This window comes from Lissotriton vulgaris, chromosome 1_2 (assembly GCF_964263255.1).
Source record: "Lissotriton vulgaris chromosome 1_2, aLisVul1.2, whole genome shotgun sequence".
Taxonomy (NCBI): Eukaryota; Metazoa; Chordata; class Amphibia; order Caudata; family Salamandridae; genus Lissotriton; species Lissotriton vulgaris.
The window spans coordinates 144,982,965-145,004,179 of NC_141686.1; the positions used below are offsets into that span (position 1 = coordinate 144,982,965).

General features: G+C 46.0%; 1 protein-coding gene across 2 annotated transcripts in view; it reads right to left on the bottom strand.

Moving 5' to 3' along the window:
* Positions 1-3,383: 3,383 nt before the first annotated feature.
* WDR91 (WD repeat domain 91) overlaps positions 3,384-21,215 on the bottom strand; it is a 187,786-nt gene continuing 169,954 nt past the window's right edge. For both annotated transcript variants that reach the window (XM_086952995.1, XM_086952994.1), the window contains 4 exons: positions 18,572-18,680; positions 16,380-16,492; positions 15,978-16,175; positions 3,384-3,677 (listed from right to left, as the gene is read on the bottom strand). In XM_086952995.1, the coding sequence (XP_086809121.1) occupies positions 3,513-3,677; positions 15,978-16,175; positions 16,380-16,492; positions 18,572-18,680 (585 nt within the window). In that variant the 3' untranslated portion in view covers positions 3,384-3,512. The remainder of the gene's footprint in view (positions 3,678-15,977; positions 16,176-16,379; positions 16,493-18,571; positions 18,681-21,215) is intronic.

Consider the following 21,215-nt stretch of genomic DNA (forward strand, 5'->3'; position numbering starts at 1 on the left):
GCGGTAAGCTCCTGGCCCATCGGCTCAGGGCTGCACAGCAACGCAATGTGGTGAAGGAGCTGGTGGGTGCAGACGGGGTTTCTGTTTCCGGTGACGCGGAGGTGGCGGACTCCTTTCGTAGCTTCTACGAGGCGTTATATGCCGCGGAACCCTCCTCACCGAGGGACGCTGAGGACTATCTGGAGTCTGTGACCCTCCCGGTGCTAGAGCCCGCCCAGGCGGACCACCTAGAGAGGGACATCCATGTGGAGGAAGTCATCTCCGCTATAGCACGATTGAGACACGGTAAAGCCCTGGGCCCGGATGGCTACACGGCCTTGTTCTACAAGACCTTCTGCTCCACTGTGGCACCAATCCTGGCTCGCCTGTTCAACTCCTTCTCCGAACCGGGCGCTATCCCGCCGGACCTTCTTTCCGCGACTGTGTCGGTTATTCCGAAACCCGGGAAGGACCGGACCCTGTGTGGTTCGTATAGGCCTATTTCGCTTCTGAATGTTGATCTAAAGCTCTATACGGGGATCCTAGCGGCCAGGCTTGGACTGCACCTACCGGGCCTGGTGGAAGCGGACCAGGCTGGCTTTGTACCCGGTAGACAGACAGTTGACAACACCAAGCGAGTGACGCACATATTAGAAAAGGCCTCGCGCGTCCCGGGGGAGCGGATGTTGCTGTCGGTCGATGCGGAGAAGGCCTTTGATAGAGTTCATTGGCCGTACCTTGAGCTGGTTCTCGGGAAACTGGGAATTGGCGAGAAGTTCCGCACCATGGTCTTCAACTGTTATAAATGACCATCAGCATCGGTACGGGTCAATGGGCACAGCTCTAGTAGTTTTGTCATTGAGCGCGGTACGAGACAGGGCTGCCCCCTCTCGCCGCTTTTGTTCGCCCTCTACATGGAGCCGTTTGCCCAGAGGATTCGCGATAATCCAGACGCCATTGGGGTTAAGATGGGTCAGTATACCCATACTGTTAGCCTTTATGCGGACGATGTCCTGCTGACCCTGGATGACCCCAGGAGGTCACTCCCTGCTTGCGTCCAGGAACTGAACGCCTTTGCACGCGTGGACGGCTTTAAAATGAATATGGCCAAATCGGCTGCCCTGGACGTGTCCCTCTCCGCGGACACCAGGAGAGACCTCCAGCGTCTCTTCCCCATGCAGTGGTCCTCGTCCACGGTGCCATACCTGGGGATCCTGCTAGCGCCTTCGCTGCCTGAAATGGTCAAAGCTAACTACTCTTCCCTTAGCAAGAAGATTAAGGAGGAACTCGGCCGATGTAGCAAGGGCCTGCTTTCGTGGCTGGGCCGTATCGCAGCGGTGAAGATGACGGTGCTGCCTCAGATCTTGTATCTTTTTCGCGCTCTACCTCTCCAGCCCCCTGTGGGTTGGATACAGCAAGCGCAGGCTGACATCTCCCGTTTCGTTTGGCAAGGCCGTAGACCTCAGATGAAGAGGGTTCTCTCCACGCTTGCTCCGGAGGCGGGGGGTCTTGGTATCCCGGATCTCCGGAAGTATTTTCAGGCGGCGCAACTCCGATATTTGGTGGAATGGAGCAGGTGGGAATCTGATAAGCACTGGCTCTTTCAGGATCAGGCGGTAGCGGGACGGACCCTTCAAGAGGTTCCATTCCTGCGGCGCGCGCATCGCCCGGCTAATCTTTACGCCTCTTTTGTCACCCGGGTTCCCCTGCGGGTGTGGGATACGGTTTGCGAGCCCCGCGAGCTAACCACTTTCCCATCACCGTTTACACCCATAGTTGGTAACCCGGACTTTACTCCGGGCTTAGAGCCGGGAGCTTTTTCCCACTGGGTGAGTGCAGGTTGCAGGGCACTTTTTCAGATTTACGGGCCGGAGGGCGTGCTTCCTTTCCAGCAACTCCGACAGGAATTTGGTCTGACGGAGGTAGACAGATTGCGCTACATGCAGGTCCGCCACTGGGCTCTCCAACCCCAAGTACGCGACGTCGCTTCCCGTCAAATCACACCTTACGAGCGGTGGCTAATGACCCGGACCTCGGATGCCAAGCTCATTACCGATCTGTACAAATTTCTCCAACCCCCGACGTTTCATTATCATAATCCGGGGAGGGAGCGCTGGCACAGAGAGTTGGGCAGGACCCTGAGCCACAAGGAGTGGGACAAGATCGCATATCGGGCGAGGCACTCTGCGTACCACACTGGGCTGACGGAGACCTTTACCAAGGTGTCCACCTACTGGTATTACACCCCGGAGAGGCTCTATGAGATGCACAAACTCACCGACAAGGGATGTTGGCGGGGCTGCGGACAGGAGGGTACTCTATCGCACATTCCCCGGTACTGACTGCTTACTGGAAAGAGGTCTTGGATGAGGTGGATAGACATTTTGAGATTGAACTGCCGCGCTTCCCGGCGTATGTTTTGCTAGGCCTTCCCAACGACCTAATGTACCCGCTGAAGTCCCGCAGGGGTAGACAGATTGCTATTGCGCTAGGCTCAGCGGTCCAAAATATCGTTGTCCACTGGCGCACCTCCACTGCTCCCTCCATCACTGGTTGGCTACATAGACTCTGGCAGGTACTGGGTATGGAGAAGATGTCGCTTACAGTGGCTGGGAATGTAGATCAGTTCGAGGAGCTCTGGCACCCCTTCCTGGCACTACTGTCCACAGAATTCCGGGAGCTCACATGTCCGAGGTACCTGCGCCTTCTTAGGCTGACGCCACCGGCGGCCCCGGCGGTTTAGGATGGATGGGGCTGGGGGGATTAGGGGATGGGGGTAGGCTGTTTGGGGCGGATGTTTCTATTACGGGCTATTGGACGGGGATGTTGGGGTATTGTTTCCTTCTTTTTCCTTTTTTCTGGGGACGGGGGGCTCGGAGGGACTGCGTTGTGTTTTGCTGTGTTGCGGGAAGCTACTCGCGCTTAGCTTTGGTTGGGAGGTTGGGGAATATAGGAGGGTTGTGCGCACTGCCTTACTGCCTTACAGCTGATGCCTTCCCTTCCCCTCCTGGACCACCGACCTCCCCCTTTTGACCAGAACTGCTGCAACATGTCTCTCTTTCTTTTCATTGTACTGTATGTAACCTTGACCTCCTACTTCCCTTCCCCATGTTTCTTTTGTTTTAATAAAAATGCTTTAAACCTAAAAACAAAATGGGCCTGGAACAGAACTGCCACTCCCGAGGTTGTACTCGTGCCCAGAGAATGTCATTTCTAAATTTTCAGATTCCAGTATGACACCTGGGCTTATTACTTTCATTTGATAAGAAACCTGCGGGAACAAGTATTGATTAGGAATAACAGACACCAAACACTGAAGAATGCAAATGGAATGTAAAAAGCAACACAGTAAATCTGTAACATATTAGCTCGAAAAACAAGAAGAAAAACCCAAAGACATGAGCTGAACTCTAAAACGAGAATATATTGTATTATTTGTGTCTCCCCCTCTCTTTCCCATACAGACGTTCCTGCATCCATCGGATAGTAACAGTAATTATTGCCAGAAGGAATGCACTCTTTGGCGGGCCTGGTTAGGACTTCTGCGCCAGTAAGGTGGTGAGCTTGATCTTGCCGTCCATCGAGGCGGTGAGGCAAGTCCCACAGTCCATGGCTGTGCTCCAGTCTACCGTGACCACCGGGGCTCGGTGACCACCGAGGGAAAGGCAGGGCTCCAGGGCTTTCCCGTCACTGCTCAGCTGCGGGGGAGACAAGGGACATCTTTTAGAAGGATTCCTCTCTCAAGCATAAGTCTGCCACAGCAGGCGTGCACAGGCTCTGTAAAGGCGCCGCCTCAACTGGTGCATTGTAATACTGAATATAGCATTATAGACAGAATGACAGAATAAGATCACAGTGTATCTATTCCTTCTATGATTCTAAAAAGACATCTTTACAATAGTGACACAACCAATGCCGAAGAATCTCATATGAATGAGATTCTAACTGAACTACCAGGGGTTGCGACCAAGGGACACTGGACAAGGGCTCCACACACACCTTCGTCACCAACCCATCTAGCGCTCTGAACTGAATGTAAGGAACCATGCAGCGCTGTACAAAACTTAAATACCTGCTATTCATGTAAAACATGCTTGAGACCAGATGTAAGCGTAAGCCCTGAACTAATCACACAAGCTCTTGAATTTGATGTTGGTTAACTTGACTTTAAGCGTCTTCATCTGAGGAGCATGGTATAAAGATGGAAGCTGCACTACAGAAGGTGCCAGCTATGTTAGTGCAGTCATCAGTTTCATCCTAAAGGTGGATAGTGGTACTGCTAGAAGAATTCTAACAAGAAAATGGGTCTTATGACCGAAGTGAGAAACCACATCACACATTCTACCATTCTGCAAAGAGTGCTAAATAGCTGCCAGAACGCCACACGTATCCTTTTCTATTCTTGTACAAAAAAAGAAGCTTTACAGAAGGAGCATGCGGACACTGTATGAACAGGAACTTATGTAAAAGCAACACTAACCAACAAGAGCTTCGTCCTACCACCTTTTCTGATCATGGACCTATTCAGACCCAACTTCCCCATCTCCAACCAGTTGCTCGTGTCACAGTTATTTACCATTCCCAACACTGGCTCTTCCAATCAGCCACTTTCAAACCTAGTTTTGTATAGATAAAAAATTGGTTCCCACTCTATTCCAGCCAGATGTGTAGAACTGTCTCACTAAAGGCGGTTCACAGAACATGAGGCAATATTCACAGAATTGCTGCGATTAATTAAAGGGAAGCAGTCTGTGTCACAGTTTGCTGCTGGCCTGCTCCCTCCACACCTTGTTCACCATGTCCTGCAGTAGACGCCCCTACAACATATTCACCATCCCCACACACAGGAGGCACTGCACACTGGAAGATGAAAACAACAAGAGGGAACGGGTGGGCTTTATGGGTGCAAGAGTGGGTGACAATCGTCAGCTCCAAACTCAATATGATAAAATCATTTGAACTCAGGGCGTCCACCCACCACCACCACCACTGGCCAAGCAATTCCCACGATCAGAGTGAGACATGCAGCAGACACACTCGATCCCTCTTCTGGCGGCTCCATCCTCACAATGGATGGAGAACTCAGGGCACCCACAACACATCAGCTCCAGGTCGAGTGAGCCACAGGGAAAACTCCCCACAAACACAGAGGCACGAGCCAAGCTGCCTCCACACATTGTCCACCATGGAGGTTGGCAACTGCAGCGACACTCCCTGGTCACTGACAGCTCTCCATCATTTACCTGTCTTTCCCTTTTACTATTATATTTTCTACTGTATGCATGTATGTATGCGTGTACATACATACGTATCTATGTATGTATGGTGTATAGTGTGAACTTAGCCAAAAGGCAGTGAAGTCTCTTCTACCTGTGCTGGGCGCCAGGTCTCATTTTCCACCCTCAAAAATACCATTGCTTTCCCTCAGTACACCAAAGTATACAAACGAGTGGATGGATGGAATGATAGAATTAATCTCAGAATCTGGTAGTTACTCGTTACTGCAACCCAGTTCATTGTGATTTTGCACACCACGTCATCTCAGTTTGGAAATCAGTCTAGACCCTACTCCACAGGGAACAGTCCAGCCTAACTACCAGGCCAGGTCCTCCTTGAACCAAAACACAAGTAACCCATGCCCTTTTTAGAGCTCATCAGCCGGGTAAAACTCTGTCCAGTGCACAGGACCCATATCTGGCCATCCCACTTACGGTGACCCACTGAGATAGACAAACAAGTGATGGATAGAATACTTGCATTAATCTCGACCACAGTACACCCAGACTTGTGTTCCAAATGTTGGTTGATTTTTCTATATTGTTTTTCTGTACAAGTGATGACAAAACCAAAGCTGTGTGAGTTGTTTGACACATGAGGCTAAATTTACCCATACATCAAGTATAATGGGGTGACCCAGTGCCCCTCAGAACCTGGGTGTATAAGAATGTGGAAAGTGTTGGTTCTGTCGAGTACAGAATTGATTCTAGGTTAACTGAATAACAATGCTCAAACCTTTCAGTAATAATCAATGAAAAGCGAAGGGAAGAAAAGGCAAATACCATGAATCAAAGAAACAAGAACAAAAACACATCAAAATCAAATCAATCAAGGTCTGTGTTTCAGGATAGATCTATATCTTCTTTACATTTTATTGTGTTGAAATGACATTTAACAGGCTGTCAAGGTTCATGAACATATAATTTGTTCCAACGACGCAAGTGATCTGGTGTTAAAAAGTGCGAAATAAAGTGCTGAATGTGAACAAGATTGGGGTTTTAAATTTCCGTTTCACGAGGGGAGGAGAAAGTAGGGTCAGGATTATCACAAGCATGTCGATGTTTCGACCCGATGAGGTGTGTGATTTACTGATAGGCACAGCGGGTCTTCCCCAGGACAAGGTGATAAAAGGGACAGCCAGGATTTATCCAAGGAAGGTCTTCCGGGAATCGTCCACCATGGGTTGGACTCACAATGACTATGGAAAGCGTCCTAGATAGTGATGAACCGCATCAATAAGGCAGCGTCGTTCTGTAACTCTCTGGCGCGTTCGGGAATTGAAATTCCCTAACGACGCTGCCCTAATCACGAAAACCATCGGGTCGAAACATCGACTTGCTTGTGATAATCCTACACCTACTTTCTCTGCCCCTGGTGAAATGGAAATTTAAAACCCCAAGCGGAGAAGAGCTTTGTGTACCAAGGGATGGATGTCTTTTGAATGACCAGTTTTATATTGCATACAGCACAGTATATATCTTGTTTACATTCAGCACTTTTTTCCGCACTTTTTATCACATATCACTTGCGCCGTTGGAACAAATTATATATTCATGAACCTTGACAGCCTGTCAACTGTCATTTCGACACCATAAAATGTAAAGAACATATAGATTTATCCTAAAATACAGACCTTGATTGATTTAATTTTGGTGCGTTTTTGTTCTTGTTTCTCGGATCCATGGTATTTGCCTTTTCTTCCCTTCGCATTGATTAATACTGAAAAGGTTTGAGTATTGTTATTTAGTTAACCTAGAATCAATTCTGTACCCGACAGAACCAACATTTTCCACATAAATGTACCTATAGTAAGGACTTGGTGAGGACTGAATGAAGATCCGATATATCTCAATATGTAAAACTATAGAATTAAGAGAGTGTACATCCTTTTTACTTCACTCTATCTGAGATTTATGGTTTGTCAAGATCTCAGAAGGATAAAGGTCGGGAAATCATATTCTGCCTTCGTTCTCGCCCCGCAGCTTAGGGAAGTGCTTCTCACACTCATTAGCACCACGACACAGTTTATAGGAAAACACACTTTTGCGACCCAACCAGCTTTAATGGGCATGAGGCAGGCAATTTTTATAATGTAACTAAAGCATTGTGTGGTAGCACACTCATTTGAAAACAGGATATTTTCCATTGAATTGGTCATTAAATGTGCACAGAGATACAGTTTTAGAAACTACATTGCACATGAATGATAATGTAAGAAAAATGGGTTTCAGTAAATATTTATAATTTGAGCATCAGCAAGTAGAGTGTCTTCATTCATTTTAATCCTATTAAAATCTTTGTTTCCATCTCACTTCAGAATTATTCTTTTTTTAAAAAGGTGCTTCATTTTTGCTTTCCTAACTGCTGAATGTGAACTGTTCATTTACAGGTATTTACATTTTGATGCGTGTTACAAAAAAATGACATCCTGCAGGCTTTCCTTTCACACTCACTGTACCCCAGCAAGATTGCATAAATCACTAGACTTTTCTTTCTCTGAGAACAAAAGTGAGAGGAGTTTGTAAACACCAATTGCCATTTTAAACAAGTATTGACAAAGCCAATTTCTCTGGTGTGGACCACTAGCCTTTTGACAATTATTATTTTGTACTGTCGTGGCTTTTGCAAATCTTTATTACTCAGGAAGCTGCCAGGCCCTCAGCAATCTAAACAAAAACATTGGCTAAAGTCAAAAATGTTGTTTTGTTCTCAACAAAAGCACACATTTCCATAGCACTCCCTGGCACTGAAGGGACCGTCCCTGTGTGTTGATGTGCTTCTTGTCAAAGGGCAGCAAACCATAACTGTTAGTCAAGTCAGACAACGGCTGAAGTGGGCTGGGACATTTTCTGCTGATGCATGCTGGAGGGGGGTGTAAGAAATATTTAAATGACAGAATTACAAGTCAAGTCAAGTCAAGTCAGGATATTTGTATTGCGCACATATCACTACTAAAGAGTCTCATGGCGCAAAGGAAAAGCTCTGGCTGAATACCCCTATTGGTAACTATGTAGTACACATAATTTTGGTAAACTCAAAGTGTCATGGCTAACACAGTCTTAAAAAACCAATCAGTCAGACATTGGTGGCCAGCCTCTGACCTTTGGAAAAGAAGGCACGAAAGAATGAAAGAAAGAAAGAGGAGGAGGGCAAGAAATAAAGAGGAAGACGAAAAAGAAAGAGGAAGGCAAGAAAGAAGGAAAGAAAGAGGAAAAGAGAGAAAGAAAGACAGGCAAAGGATGGAAAAAAGAATGAATGACAAGCAGAGTTGCAAAGATAAAGCACCCTCATGAGCTTACATTCAGAGTTCATGTGAGCTGCTGTTATTATACAAAACAAATCAGCACTTGGATAAACAAAGGTCACTTCAAAAGGATGTTGACAGGAGACGGGAACTGATAAAGATGGAATGTGCCCTGTGATCTATTCTGGTAGAATGCATCCTGCTATCTGATCACGCTCTACAAAGAAAGGCAATGCTTAAGCAATAATAAAGTAAAACAAGAAAAGATTGGCACTGAAGGGAACTACCTTGTGTGCTGAAGTGCTGCTTGTAAAAGTGCCTCATGCAGTCACTCAAAGTGAAGTTAACCAGTGGCTGAAGTAGGCTGGCCCATTGTCACATCCTATATGCTATATGTTGTAATGGGCGGAAGCAAAATGTGAATGACACAGACCAATGAAGGAAGAGAGGTAGCTGAAATTCCCTATACGTAAGAATATTTTTTGTTAAATCAAACAGTCTTGGCTAAAGGCAGACCTAAAATAGCAACAACTTGTCAGAAGTTTAATATTTAGCCCCCGCCTCTGAAGTGCAGCAATGTGACGAGATAAATGCAGAATTTAAAGGCATCTTTATTATTTGCCTGGACTTTCGCAACCCATTAAAAATCAGCTCGCGGCTTTTGGATACACCGAATTACGGTATTATGTAAATCTATGTACTTCATAACTGAGAAAAACTTGTTATCCCAAAATATTTACCAAAAAAACACAATCACAAATTGATTTTGGGACTGGGTTGGGAAATTACGGGACATAAATGGTTAAATCACAGCCTACACCTTTATGGGGTGGAGATGAAGGGGTTTTAGGAATTAATAAAAATCGGCAATTAACAAATTAAGCAAGCCTTGTCAATGCAACGCAAATCAGTCACTGCTAATTGATTTACACTGCTTTTAAAATAGACTGGCATTGGTAAAACCAATAGCAGCGATTAGCTAACAAAGAATAGAAAACATCGCCTTCTATACTCGAAAGTACTCTCAAGGCCACAAAGGAACCCACATTGCCCCATCTTTGCACGATTGGCTTGGCCTAGCCTGCCGCGACACTGCTGTTCGGTGCTCTCCTGGGTTCTGTGCGGCACGTTGCGGCTTTAAATATCATCTTTAACGCCAGCCTCTAGCGCTGAGAAAATGATAAGAAAAATGATGACGCAATAAATGAACGGGCATAGTGGGGTCAATTCTCAACATGTGCAGCGTGTACTCAAATTCTATTTTGAAGATTAAAAATCTTGTATTCCTAATCTACACAGAAAGGAAACGGCTTCTACGTAATTCACAAAATTGCAGGTACGTTTTACGTACAAAATGGCAAGTTGACAAAGTAATTTATCATTTACCATTAGTTCACAGGGGTTGTATAATGCATAAATTAACAGTGTAATACGAAAACGTGTTCGAACTATGTGGCACATTCTGTACTTTGCTAATACATTTGTGGGGACAGCGCCCCCTTGTGTGCTGTTTCAGAATAGCTGATGGGGCTGCTTAAAATGCTGTCAGCGATGACATGCTTATTTATAGGCAGAAGTCATATTCATGCTTCACCGACATATTTTTTATGGACTGACAGTATGGGAAACAGAACAAAATTACCCCGGGAACTCATTAATTTGGGGTCAATGTGTAGCATCGGAAAGGGTGAAGTCATGAGCAGCGAAGTCTTGAAAAGCAGTCATACAGTCAACTTGTAATTTTTTTTTTTTTAAACATAGACGCACAGAGTTTGGCAAGAAAAAAATTGATACTTGTATAGCGCACTTCTGACCCGCAAGGGTCTCAAGGCGCTTGAACGAATACCGCTGTGGAACCCATCCTGGCTTTCCCTGTGAGGCGTCCACTCCTGGGCACCCCCAAGGTGGAGGCCAGGCATCCTTAGCGTTGTGGGGGTCGTTGTGGAGATTAAGCAAGCTATTGCACAGAGTTGCAGAGTGGGACTCCATGATAGGAAGAGGCACCGAGGCGAGAATTATCAGGTCCGTGGAATTTTGAGCCCAAGACCCGCCGAGGCGGGGAATTGAACCCTGGTCCCGGGCTAGACCTCTGCATCAGGGTCTGATGCAGAGGTCTAGTCAGATTTCCTTGACAGGAAATCTGTTGTGGCTTACTCATTTGGTCAAAAAGAGGCTGCATTCGAAAGTATCTCACCGGGTTAAGGTGCCTGCTGCAGAGTTCTTTTCTGTGCCCAGTAATTTTCAGGGAATAATAACAGTGTTAAGAGGACTCTGATGGTTAGTGCACTAGCTGGATAAATCTGTTTTTAGGTTGAGCCTAGAGCAGCGCTGCTTGCTCGGCTCGACTTTTAGTAAGGGGGTTTTCAAAGTGCTACCTTTGCCGGCCACCAGCTTGCTGTTACGAGCACAACGTGCACAGCTGGCATCTGGCTTTCTACAGCGCGTGAATCCCCTCCTCTGCCCCCTCCCACACCCTCCTCGTCAGCTTCAGCGCACGCTTGTTCTCCTTTGATCCCTATCTTTCCCTTTCTCACTCACCCTCTCCCTGACTTTTACAACTGCGGCTGTACCACTGAGTCCGCCCCCACTCAGCCCTCCCACTCCCTCCTCGTCAGCTTCAGCGCGCGCTTGTTTTAGTTGGAGTGAAGCTCAGCGCGCGCGTGAATTCCCTCCCTTACCCCTTCTCCCACTCCCTCCTCGTCATGATCACTTTCCCGCGCCCTCACAGCAGCACCTTTTTGTGCAAGATGCTTACCCCCCCAAAGAAGTGCTGCATCTACTAGGGGGAGTTGAGACTCCAGTTACCTCCAGGCCATTGGGCCTCTCCAACTGGGCACGCTGCCACCCTTCACTGCAGCCCGTGGCTCAGGGATGCATCTATCCATGACCTGGGCGACCCTCCCCGTCACTCATTTAAATCACGCGGCAGCCCTCAATAGAGTCAGGAGTTTCGGGGCCCCTGGCTCACCACTCGTAGGCTCCTTGGGGAAGGGAGACAGATCGTCGTCGAACCCTTCATTGCTGGACGCTCTCCATACTTCCACGCCTAGCCCACGCCGCAGTCTTCTTGCGCCGCCCGCTACAGCATGTCCCTTGCCGCCACTACACTCGTCTGTGCAATGCTGCCCTTCAGAATGCGGTCTCACACTCTGGTGTTGTGCCCCAGAGGCACCATGCAGGTCGCAGGTCTGTCCTAGCCGGGTACGTGCTGATTCTCAGGTCTCCTGGGCACCTTTTTCTCCTCAGAATGTACCATCACTACGAGTGTCACACAGGGTGCATCACTTAGCCCACTTCTCTATAATATTTATATGGCTCCACTTATTTCCATCATTTCGACTTACGGGATCGAAACAACATCTTACGCTGATGACACTCAGCTGATCCTGTCCCTTGAAAATAACTATGGAGGCGGAGGAAAATGTTAAATCCTGCTTTACCGCGGTCATCACATGTATGAAAAGCAACCACCTCTGTTGTAATACGAATAAGACTGAAATCCTGTTGATAGGGAAAAATAATACCTTTCAACCCAAGGATTGGTGGCCGATAGAAGCAGCAACCCTTCCATCTACTGTGGAAGTGGCAAAAAACCTGGGGGTATGGTTCGATTCCTCCCTCTCTTTTACACCTCATGTGCTCAAGGTGGCAGGTACATGCTTCGGCCTAATTAGGACTTTGAGTAAATTCTTTGACCTGCTTCCGCTTGCGGCCAGGAAAACAGTTGCAGTGGCTCGAATTCTTTCACGTCTAGATTATTGCAATAGCCTCCTGGTAGTGGTTAATAAATCTACACTGAAGAAACTACAGGTGGTGCAATTAAACATTTTCCACTCCACGCATCAACCAGGTATTGCAGTAGCTCCAGGAACGGTGCACTTCCCCACAATGGGAAAACAATGTTGCTCAAAGAAAGACGAGAAAACAAAAGTAGCTCTTTACTGGAAAACTCTGTAAAGTGGTGCTAATGTGTTTGGGTGTAAATAAAACCAATCTTGTCACTTTGCAACCACTCTGTCTTGCTTTATTTAGTTATTTATCATATTTTGAACCTTTTTTTCTCTCCGTCCGTGCACTTTGGAATAGAAAATGGCAGAACAAGATGACATTTCCAGCAAAAGTGTTTGTCTTTTTGGGATCCATTTCACAGGGGAACGAATGAAGGAAAGGAAGAGAGGGTACGAGCAGTTTCTTGAAGTCACATGTTTAATTCAGCAAGTGAAAACAGACAGAGAGGGAATAAGAGGAAGGCGGAAGAAAGAGAGAGAAGGCGGCAGCTGTCAGCGGCAGAGCAAGAGACATGTCTTCTCAGGGCAAGAAGGAAGAGACAAGAGTCCTTTTCCTTCTCTGCCCACACTGCCCAACCCCAAATGGCAATGAACGGCTGAGCCTTAACTATAGGCTCTGGCTATTTTTGCAGTCCTGGGATGCATTTTTAAAATAAAAAAGTAGGGGGACAGATTCTATTAAACTGAAAAGTAAGGGCACGCTGTGCCCGGCCAATCCCGCTTACTTTGACCACTGGTTTTACTGAGTCAAAATGTTGACTCAAAATAGCACAGGGGATTATTATGCCAGCTGCAAAGCACAATATGTAAAATGTGGTTTATTGCTTTTGACAGGGATTGTTCTGTTACTTGCAGCTCATATTAGTATAGAAAGCCCTAACCATTGCAATAAATTTTTGATCTTATCTTATCTTATGCTGTATTTATAAAGCGCACTGACACCGGAGGTTTCCTGGCGCTGTAATTAAGATTGAGGGTGAGAGTCATAGCTTAAATGAGGTTCGAGAAGAGCCAGGTTTTTAGGTTCTTTCGAAAGCTTAGTAAGGTGCCAGAGGTTTTAGTTTGGAGGGGGAGGGAGTTCCACAATTTGGGTGCCAGATAGCTGAATCTGCGGCCGCCCAGTTTCTTTAGTTTAACCACCGGAGTGGGGAGGAGGTGAAGATGGGCAGAACGGAGATTACGAGCCAGGCAGTGAGGGTTAATGAGAGATTTCAGAAAAAACGGGCCCTTGGTCTGCCGGGCTTTATATACCAGGCAGCAAATTTTAAAAGCAGCTCTTTGTTCGATGGGCAGCCAGTGCAGCTTGGCCAAGAGGGGTCTAGCGGATTTCCATTTGGGGGCTTTACAGATAAGTCTAGCTGCCTGGTTCTGCACCAACTGGAGACGATGAAGGAGGGACTTAGGTAGTCCCCAGTAAAGAGAATTAGAAAAATCCAGGCGGGAGAGGACAAGAGAAATAACGATTTGCACCAAGGATTCGTGGGAGAATAGATGAGAAATTTTACGAATTTTTCGTAACTGGAACATGCTGGCCGAGATGATGGTGCCGACATGGGTTTTAAGAGAAAGGTCGGTGTCAATAGTGACGCCAAGGCTTTTTACCGAGTTCGAGGGACTAGGGGGGAGTGCCTAGCTCATTTGGCCAGAAATATGGGCCCCAATATAAAGGGCTTGTGCCAGGCAAGATGAGTTCCGTCTTCTCAGGGTTTAATTTAAGCTGGTTGGAAATCATCCATTGGTGGATGTGAAGCATTACTGCCTGAAAGTCGGATGCATTATCAGGGGTGTCTAAAGGAAAAATAATCTGCATGTCATCGGCATAGTTTAGGACAGTGCAGTTCCAGTTACTCAGTGAATGGATCAGAGGACGAAGATATAAATTAAACAATAATGGGGAGAGGGAGGATCCCTGAGGGACTCCGCAGGTAGTAGGGACCTGGGTTGCGGTAAAGGGGCCCAAATGGACTGTTTGTACTCTGCCCGAGAGGAAGGACTTGATCCATTCCCGGGCGGGTCCCTGGATGCCCGCCTGTCCGACACGGTGGAGAAGAATGTCATGATCCACCGTGTCGAACGTGGCCGATAAATCCAGGAGGACCAATGCCTGTGGGGAGCCACTATCGGCATTCTCCCGGAGAGTGTCGAAGACTTTTACGATGACTGCTTCTGTAGAATGTGCTGGTCTGAAGCCAGCTTGATTAGGTTCTGAGAGGCAGGTGGTCACGTAGGCCTCCAGAAGTTTAGATGTATAAGGCAAGAGAGAAATGGGCCTGTAATTAGCAGGGTTGGCGGAGTCGGCTCCTACTTTTTCAGAAGGGGAACCAGTATGGCTTCCTTGAACGCACTGGGGACCATGCCAGTGCTAAGGGAGGTGTTCAAAAGGGGGAGAATGCGGTCAGGCAGGGCAGAAAAAATCGTCCTGAGGACTGGAGGGGGACAGCAGTCCCTGGGAGATCCCGATTTGACACGAGTGGTGAGCTCAGAAAGAGTGCTGATGGTGATAGGTGGGAACTGGGTGAAAGAGCAGGGATTGAGAGGGGGGGGGGGAGTCTGAGGGGCCGAGAGAAGTGGAATTGAGGGAATGATCTACCCCTCGTGTCTAACAGCGGGTCTACGCGAAGGCCAGTATTGGTGCAGTTTATCCTCTAGATAGGGAGGCGTTTTACCCATCAAGGACTTCCGGGTGAGAAAGCAAATCTTATAGATACGATTTTGATGTCGTTCCTATCCTTGACCGGCTGTTGCTTGTCTGCATAACCGCTTCCTACAAGTGGTTTATTCTACAAGGCTTGCTATGAACAGGCGCATAATCACTTTCCTATGGAGAATCCTTTCCACTGGTGAGAGACAAAAAATAAGCCTCACGCATGGCATCATGTGAAACTCCGTGACCCAAGACGGTCACTGAGTGAGGAGGCGGTAACCTTGGTTATGCACCCTTCCAGGTGCTAGTGTGTCTCTACTCATGTTGGAAACATCAACTGTGCATATGTATGTAAGTAACAAGAGTCCCCACCTCTGCTGGACATCAGCCGTTTAAAGGTGCAAAGATTTACTGAGTACTTACAACACTGGAAAAAAGAAAAAGCTGTAATGACCCATTCATGTGGGAGTTTAATCAGGGATGCTGAAATGCACTGGGTCTGAAGATCCAGTTTTGTAGTGGCAGAAGTCTTTTTCTATTAAGGACACAAAGGCAAGCATTTTGCTTATCTTCTTACTTTACTACAGACAGCAGTCATAATACCAATATGCTAACTAACTAAAAGGCAGGTACTGTATGTTTAATATGCCAGACCCTGAAGGTGATAACATTTGGACACAGATTTAGAGGGTAAGATTGTCTTGGCAACAGAGTTGTCAAGAATATATATTACAAAAGGTGTGACCATCACAGGCCCTGTGAGTGTCATCCGCAGACACACAGCAGAGGTGTGAGGGTCACTTTCCCTAGGACACCAGCAATGCACGGCCACAGAATGGGTGATGGTCCTGACCCCTACAGATGGTACCTGTAATGCACTGGTTCAAAATGTCTGGTTGAGGGGCCTGGGCTCTATACAATGATATGACTCCTGCACAGGAACAGAGGTCTGTATGTCTATCCTTTAGCAGATTTAAAGTGTATCTAAAATTTCAACACCTCCTCTCCCCTCACCATTGTCTCACTCTGGCCCTGGACACCTTACCTTGTAAATGATGCCTCCAGTAGATGAGCATGTCAGCATGTAGTTTCCCTCTGAGTCAAAAGCAAAGAGGCGCCCTCGAGGCGTCTGGACCTGCTTGTACCCGCTGTAACCAGACAGTACGAATGGACCCGTGGCATCTGACGGCAGAAAATAATCCGACACTTTCTGCCCACTTTTGTGAATGTTCCACTGGATGAACTGGGATAGAAAATAACAGGTACATGTTAAAGTGGATTCGATTCCAAGTTTCACAAACTCCACTGAAGCCGCTGTACCCAAAGTTTGTCTTATTTCAAATATCACCCAAAGTGCGCCTTGATACCTTCGGGTTTAGTCTGCGCGTTATAAGTTGCATAATAAAATAAATAAATAAAATAAATCCTCCAGCCCTCAGTAATGTACCTTTCCGTCTTCTCCAATGCTGTATACAGTGTTCTCGTCATAGCTGAACTCCACGGAGTAGACCTCCCCATCATGTGCCTGCCAGCTCATGGCACACTGGTGCCGCTGCATATCTGATTGGAAGAGGATAGCCATAAGAGAGAAAGGGTCAATGATGAAAGGAGGGGACACTTGAGGAGGAGACAGCATTTCTCATTATGTGGATCTGGAACTTTAAATATCTATCTGTTTCCCACAGTAGCCCCAATTCAGGCAACTATACTTTACATCTACTGATCATACCCCCAAATGCACGAGCATCGATTTGGACAAATGTATTGGCTTAATGTTGAAGGGGCATGGGACCAGGGGCAAGGAGACAAGGTAACCCCTACATATAGCAGATGCAATGGGCAAGTGGAAAGTATTTGAAAGCCCAACCTGGGATGTAGTTTGCTCTAACGAAATACATTCCCCTATCCAAGTAGATGATATCACATCAGGAAATGAGGTCTGAAACAGTAAAAAAGCTGCCTTAATGCGCTCGTGGACTGAGCGCCATAAGATAATGCTTTGTAATTCTATGTCCCTGAGACGTTTTTAAGAGGAATCCTTACATTACCAATAGTTTCAATTTGAAATAGGTTTAGAGTTTTCTAAAAGTAGCCAGAAAAGATTACTTTGTTTATGTGTGTTAACTTTTTATAATCTTTTACTCTGGCATTTCGATTTAACTTTGAAATGGTTGTTCACATACACAATAAGTCCACACAAATCTACGAATAACGAAACATTGTGAAGCTAACAAAATAAAAGCTAAGAGCGGAGAATGTATTCCTTTTCAATCCAATTTTTATTATAGCAAAAACTTGCGAAACCTATTTTTTCACAATTCTCACATGGCCATAAAGGACCACAGTGGGACCCACATTATCACCATCAATGGAGCAGGAATGCCTTAATTTAGCAATGCCCGCAAAGCATGTAACATCAGATTTAAATGCGAATATCTCAGAAATGCGTCAGTGTTCAATGATAGTGCTTGCTTTAGAATTTGCAGCTACAGAAAGGAGGTTACGCATCTTGTGAAGTCTAACTAAATTGGACATGTATTATAGTTTATTTAAAGCGGTGGCACCATGAAACAATTTAACTGAGGATCATGTACGGATGGGCACTGAAGTGTCTGACGGTCTCAAAATGGCTGCTAGTGCTCTATTCTCAAAAAAGAGAAACCAGAATGAATTACGTGCTGACTTCTAAATAAATACACGAACATCCAGTCAACAATGTTGCTAAACAAATAAAACTATGTTTGTATTACTCACCTCCGCGACCTGTAAAAAGTTTAATAATTTGGGGCTCTCGATGGAGGGTTTGCTTATGGGGATGAGAGTTCACAGCATTGGACACTGTAAACAGACCTATCAGATGCTCTTCGCACCCTCTTCTCGCTGAGTCACCTCTTCTATCGATCCCTTTAGTAATCATGAATATTGAAGTTGGCTATATTGAAGCTGGGAAATCATCTGTCACAGATGTTTGGGAGTTATGACTAAAGCACAGGAGTAAAGTGTTATAGTCCCTTTTGAGTCCCCCACTAGCTGCACTAATGAGCCACGCTTGTATTAAATATTTGTACTATGTGGCACTGTTTTTTATGTATTAATATAGTTTAACACCTTAATAGTATTTCAGAAATACATCTTAAATAAGTTCGAATAGGGCAGGACAAGTTTAGAGTTTTTCACGTTATTCATTAACATTATAATTGTGAGAACGATTACTTGATTTCCACTTTCGAAGAAGAAGCTGTAACCCTTTACCCAGAGCTCTGTGCTCATCATCTGCCGGTCCATCTTTATAGCCACAAGTGAGCCTGTCTGCTTCTTGATGTCTGACCTCGGAGTCATCTTTGTAGGGATAAAGCAAGGTTTACTAGCAGCCGAGGTGCATCACTACAGATGTTCAGCAATAGAGCTCTCTCCGCAACTATCAGGTGTAATATGTACAAAGGCGATGGTAACTACTATATACTATATGATATGCTCTACAGCCATTCTACCACTGGTCTTTATTGAAAAGAATATTTTGGAGGTGAAGGAAGAGTTCAAACTACTTGTCCAAATGATCTTCGGATTGTCATGGAAGATTAATGTACTTATACCTGAAATGGGGGAGGGGAGTAATGGAACATTGAGTGTAAGTCTTACCAAAAAGTCGGATCACACCGTCAGCTGCACCAGTGACCAGAAGGTTCCCGTTGTGGTTGAAGGCCGTGCAATTGATTGCAATGGGTTCTGGTTCAAGGGAAAAGTGTAGCTGTGAGGGAGAAAAGGAAAATACATGCTTAGAGGTTTTTATTTAAACTTTACGTCCTCACCTACCCAAAGCAAAATCTCATGAGCCTTTGTCATGCTTGCATTTCGATTTCAAGGATCTTATCTGTACAGAAGAGACTATGTGCTATAAAAGGGAAGACCACTGGTACAGTACAAATACTTTCCAGGATGGCTTCTTGGTCCAACAGAGCAGACAAAAAGCAGACTCTGGAAAACTACTGGCCCATTCACAAAGATTGTCTCCAACCTTGGGGTGACTAACTCCTGGAAAATTAGGAATACGTCAAGAGTAAGTCCTACACAAAGTAAGGATAAATATAAGTAGTCCACCTCCCCAAACACTTTTCTCAGGCATCTAAAAGCACCTGGACTGGCTCAGAGAGATAACACCTGTTGCCCATGTTATTTACCTGTGGCCGGATCATGTTCAGAGAACACTGAGCACAAAGAGATTTCTTACCCATTTGTCTGGCAGGTTCAACATCACAAGTGTATCCGCTTTGTTATATGTGGCACAAAACACCCACCACAACTCACAACATCCACCACGTTTACATTGTGCTTAACTGCCTTTTTTTCAGTGCCCTTTGCAAATGGGTATTTTGTGTATGACAGGCATTGCGAGTTTGACGTGCACTGTGTTTTTCGCAAACCATAAATGATGAATTTCAGTGGTTTTATGTGTTTCAGAACCATAACTCAGTTTTAACTATGTTTTTTCAGTGAATATATAATATATATAATGTATACATTTCCAGAGGAGGAAGCTGTGTGCTGGGATCATCTTGACATGCATAAGCCAGAGGTCGCAGAATGGCTTACATAGCACTATCTATCCTGCAGCCGCAGGACTCAATAAATACTCCCAATGGAGGGAGGCTGCATACATATACACACATTTCACAATGAATTGAAATTTAAGGCAATATACGTCAGCCTCTACCAAATGTATAGCCTCTGTGGACCGTTTGGAAGATGGTCTTCCATGGGATCATCATCCTACTACCTACCATCTGTCCACCTCACCACTGGAAGACTCAGCAAGGCGTTAGCCTTTGAGTTACATAAGCATTTCTGTCGCATGGTCGATAGCCCACTAAGAAAACTAAGGACCACAACCTGCACCTTTCAAATTAGGACTAGGTCTTGAGGTCTAGGATGTGGACACCCTGTGGACAGTATGCAAATCTGTTTTCCAATACACATCAAATGGTACAAACTGTTCATATAATCCTAAATCATACTCTTCTAACAAACACCAAGAATTTCACAACTGACCAGTGGTTAGATATAGTATCCACCAGAAAGAGTATTATGGAATGTAAGTATCTTGTTTTTCTGATGGACACTTCTTGCTGTAGACTCCGCCCCTTGAGAAAAAAAACCTCCCCTTCTGAATTGATTTGAAAGCAGTATCTCCCCAGATGATGGGTTTATGCAATAGCACTTGAAAACTGCCAGGACCGAGCGGGTAAAATACCCTTACGCCGGACCTGGCTATCAAGGCAGTAGTGCTTCATGAACATATTGAGTGAGACCCAAATTGCAGCTTGACATATGTCCAGAACATACAGTTCTACAATAATGGGGTAGACCCAGAGGTGTCACTAGGACCTGGGTGAGATACGGTACAGAGAGGCGGGTGGTCCCAGTGGGAATACAGTGTCAATTAAATGTCAACATCACCTGAGTAACAATAAACAGTAGGGCAGTGAACAGTATATACATCAAATGTGTACAGGAGGCCTGAGCCCCACACGAAACGAAAAGCGTCTCTGAGCGAGAGCCACCTTGGAAACTCCAGCGCGCAAACTGCTGATATTGCGCATTCTCTGCAGAGACGAACAGATCTATTAAAGGCTCTCCCAACTGCTGAAAAAGACCTTGCACCACCTCCGATGAAGACGCCGTTCGTGATCCGCTAGGGCATCTTCAGCTGAGTTAGTCTACTCTGGCATTCAAAGAACCCAAAAGACATTGAACCACCAGGGATATGCCCTTCTGTTCCAGCCATGTCCAGAGATACCGGGCCTCTTGAAATAGAATCGATGACCAACCCCGCCCAGCGTATTGCAGTACCACATGGCGGTGGTGTTGTCTGTGAACTTTTGCATTGGCCTTCCCTGGATGGAGGATAGAAAGGCTTTCAATGCCAATCGGATCGATGGAGCTCCAACAGGTTGACGTGGAGACCAGATTCTGCTAGAGACCAGTGTCCTGTAATCTCCACCTCTCCTAGAAGGCTGTCACTACTGCCAGATCTGGTTGCGGAAGGGAGAGGGGTCTCACTGCAGAGCCTGCATATGCCAACGGCATGTGTCACAAGCAGGATGCAGGAGGTCATGAGACCCAGCAGCTCAGAGTCAGTCTCACTGAAAACTAGGAGGCTGAAACATCATTATCATAGCCCAAATATCCTGGACTTGCTGTTTGGGAGGATAGGCCCTAAACTGCACTGTGTCCAGAACAGCTCCAATTAAAGGGAGCGTCTGAGAGGGAGTCAGGTATGACTTTG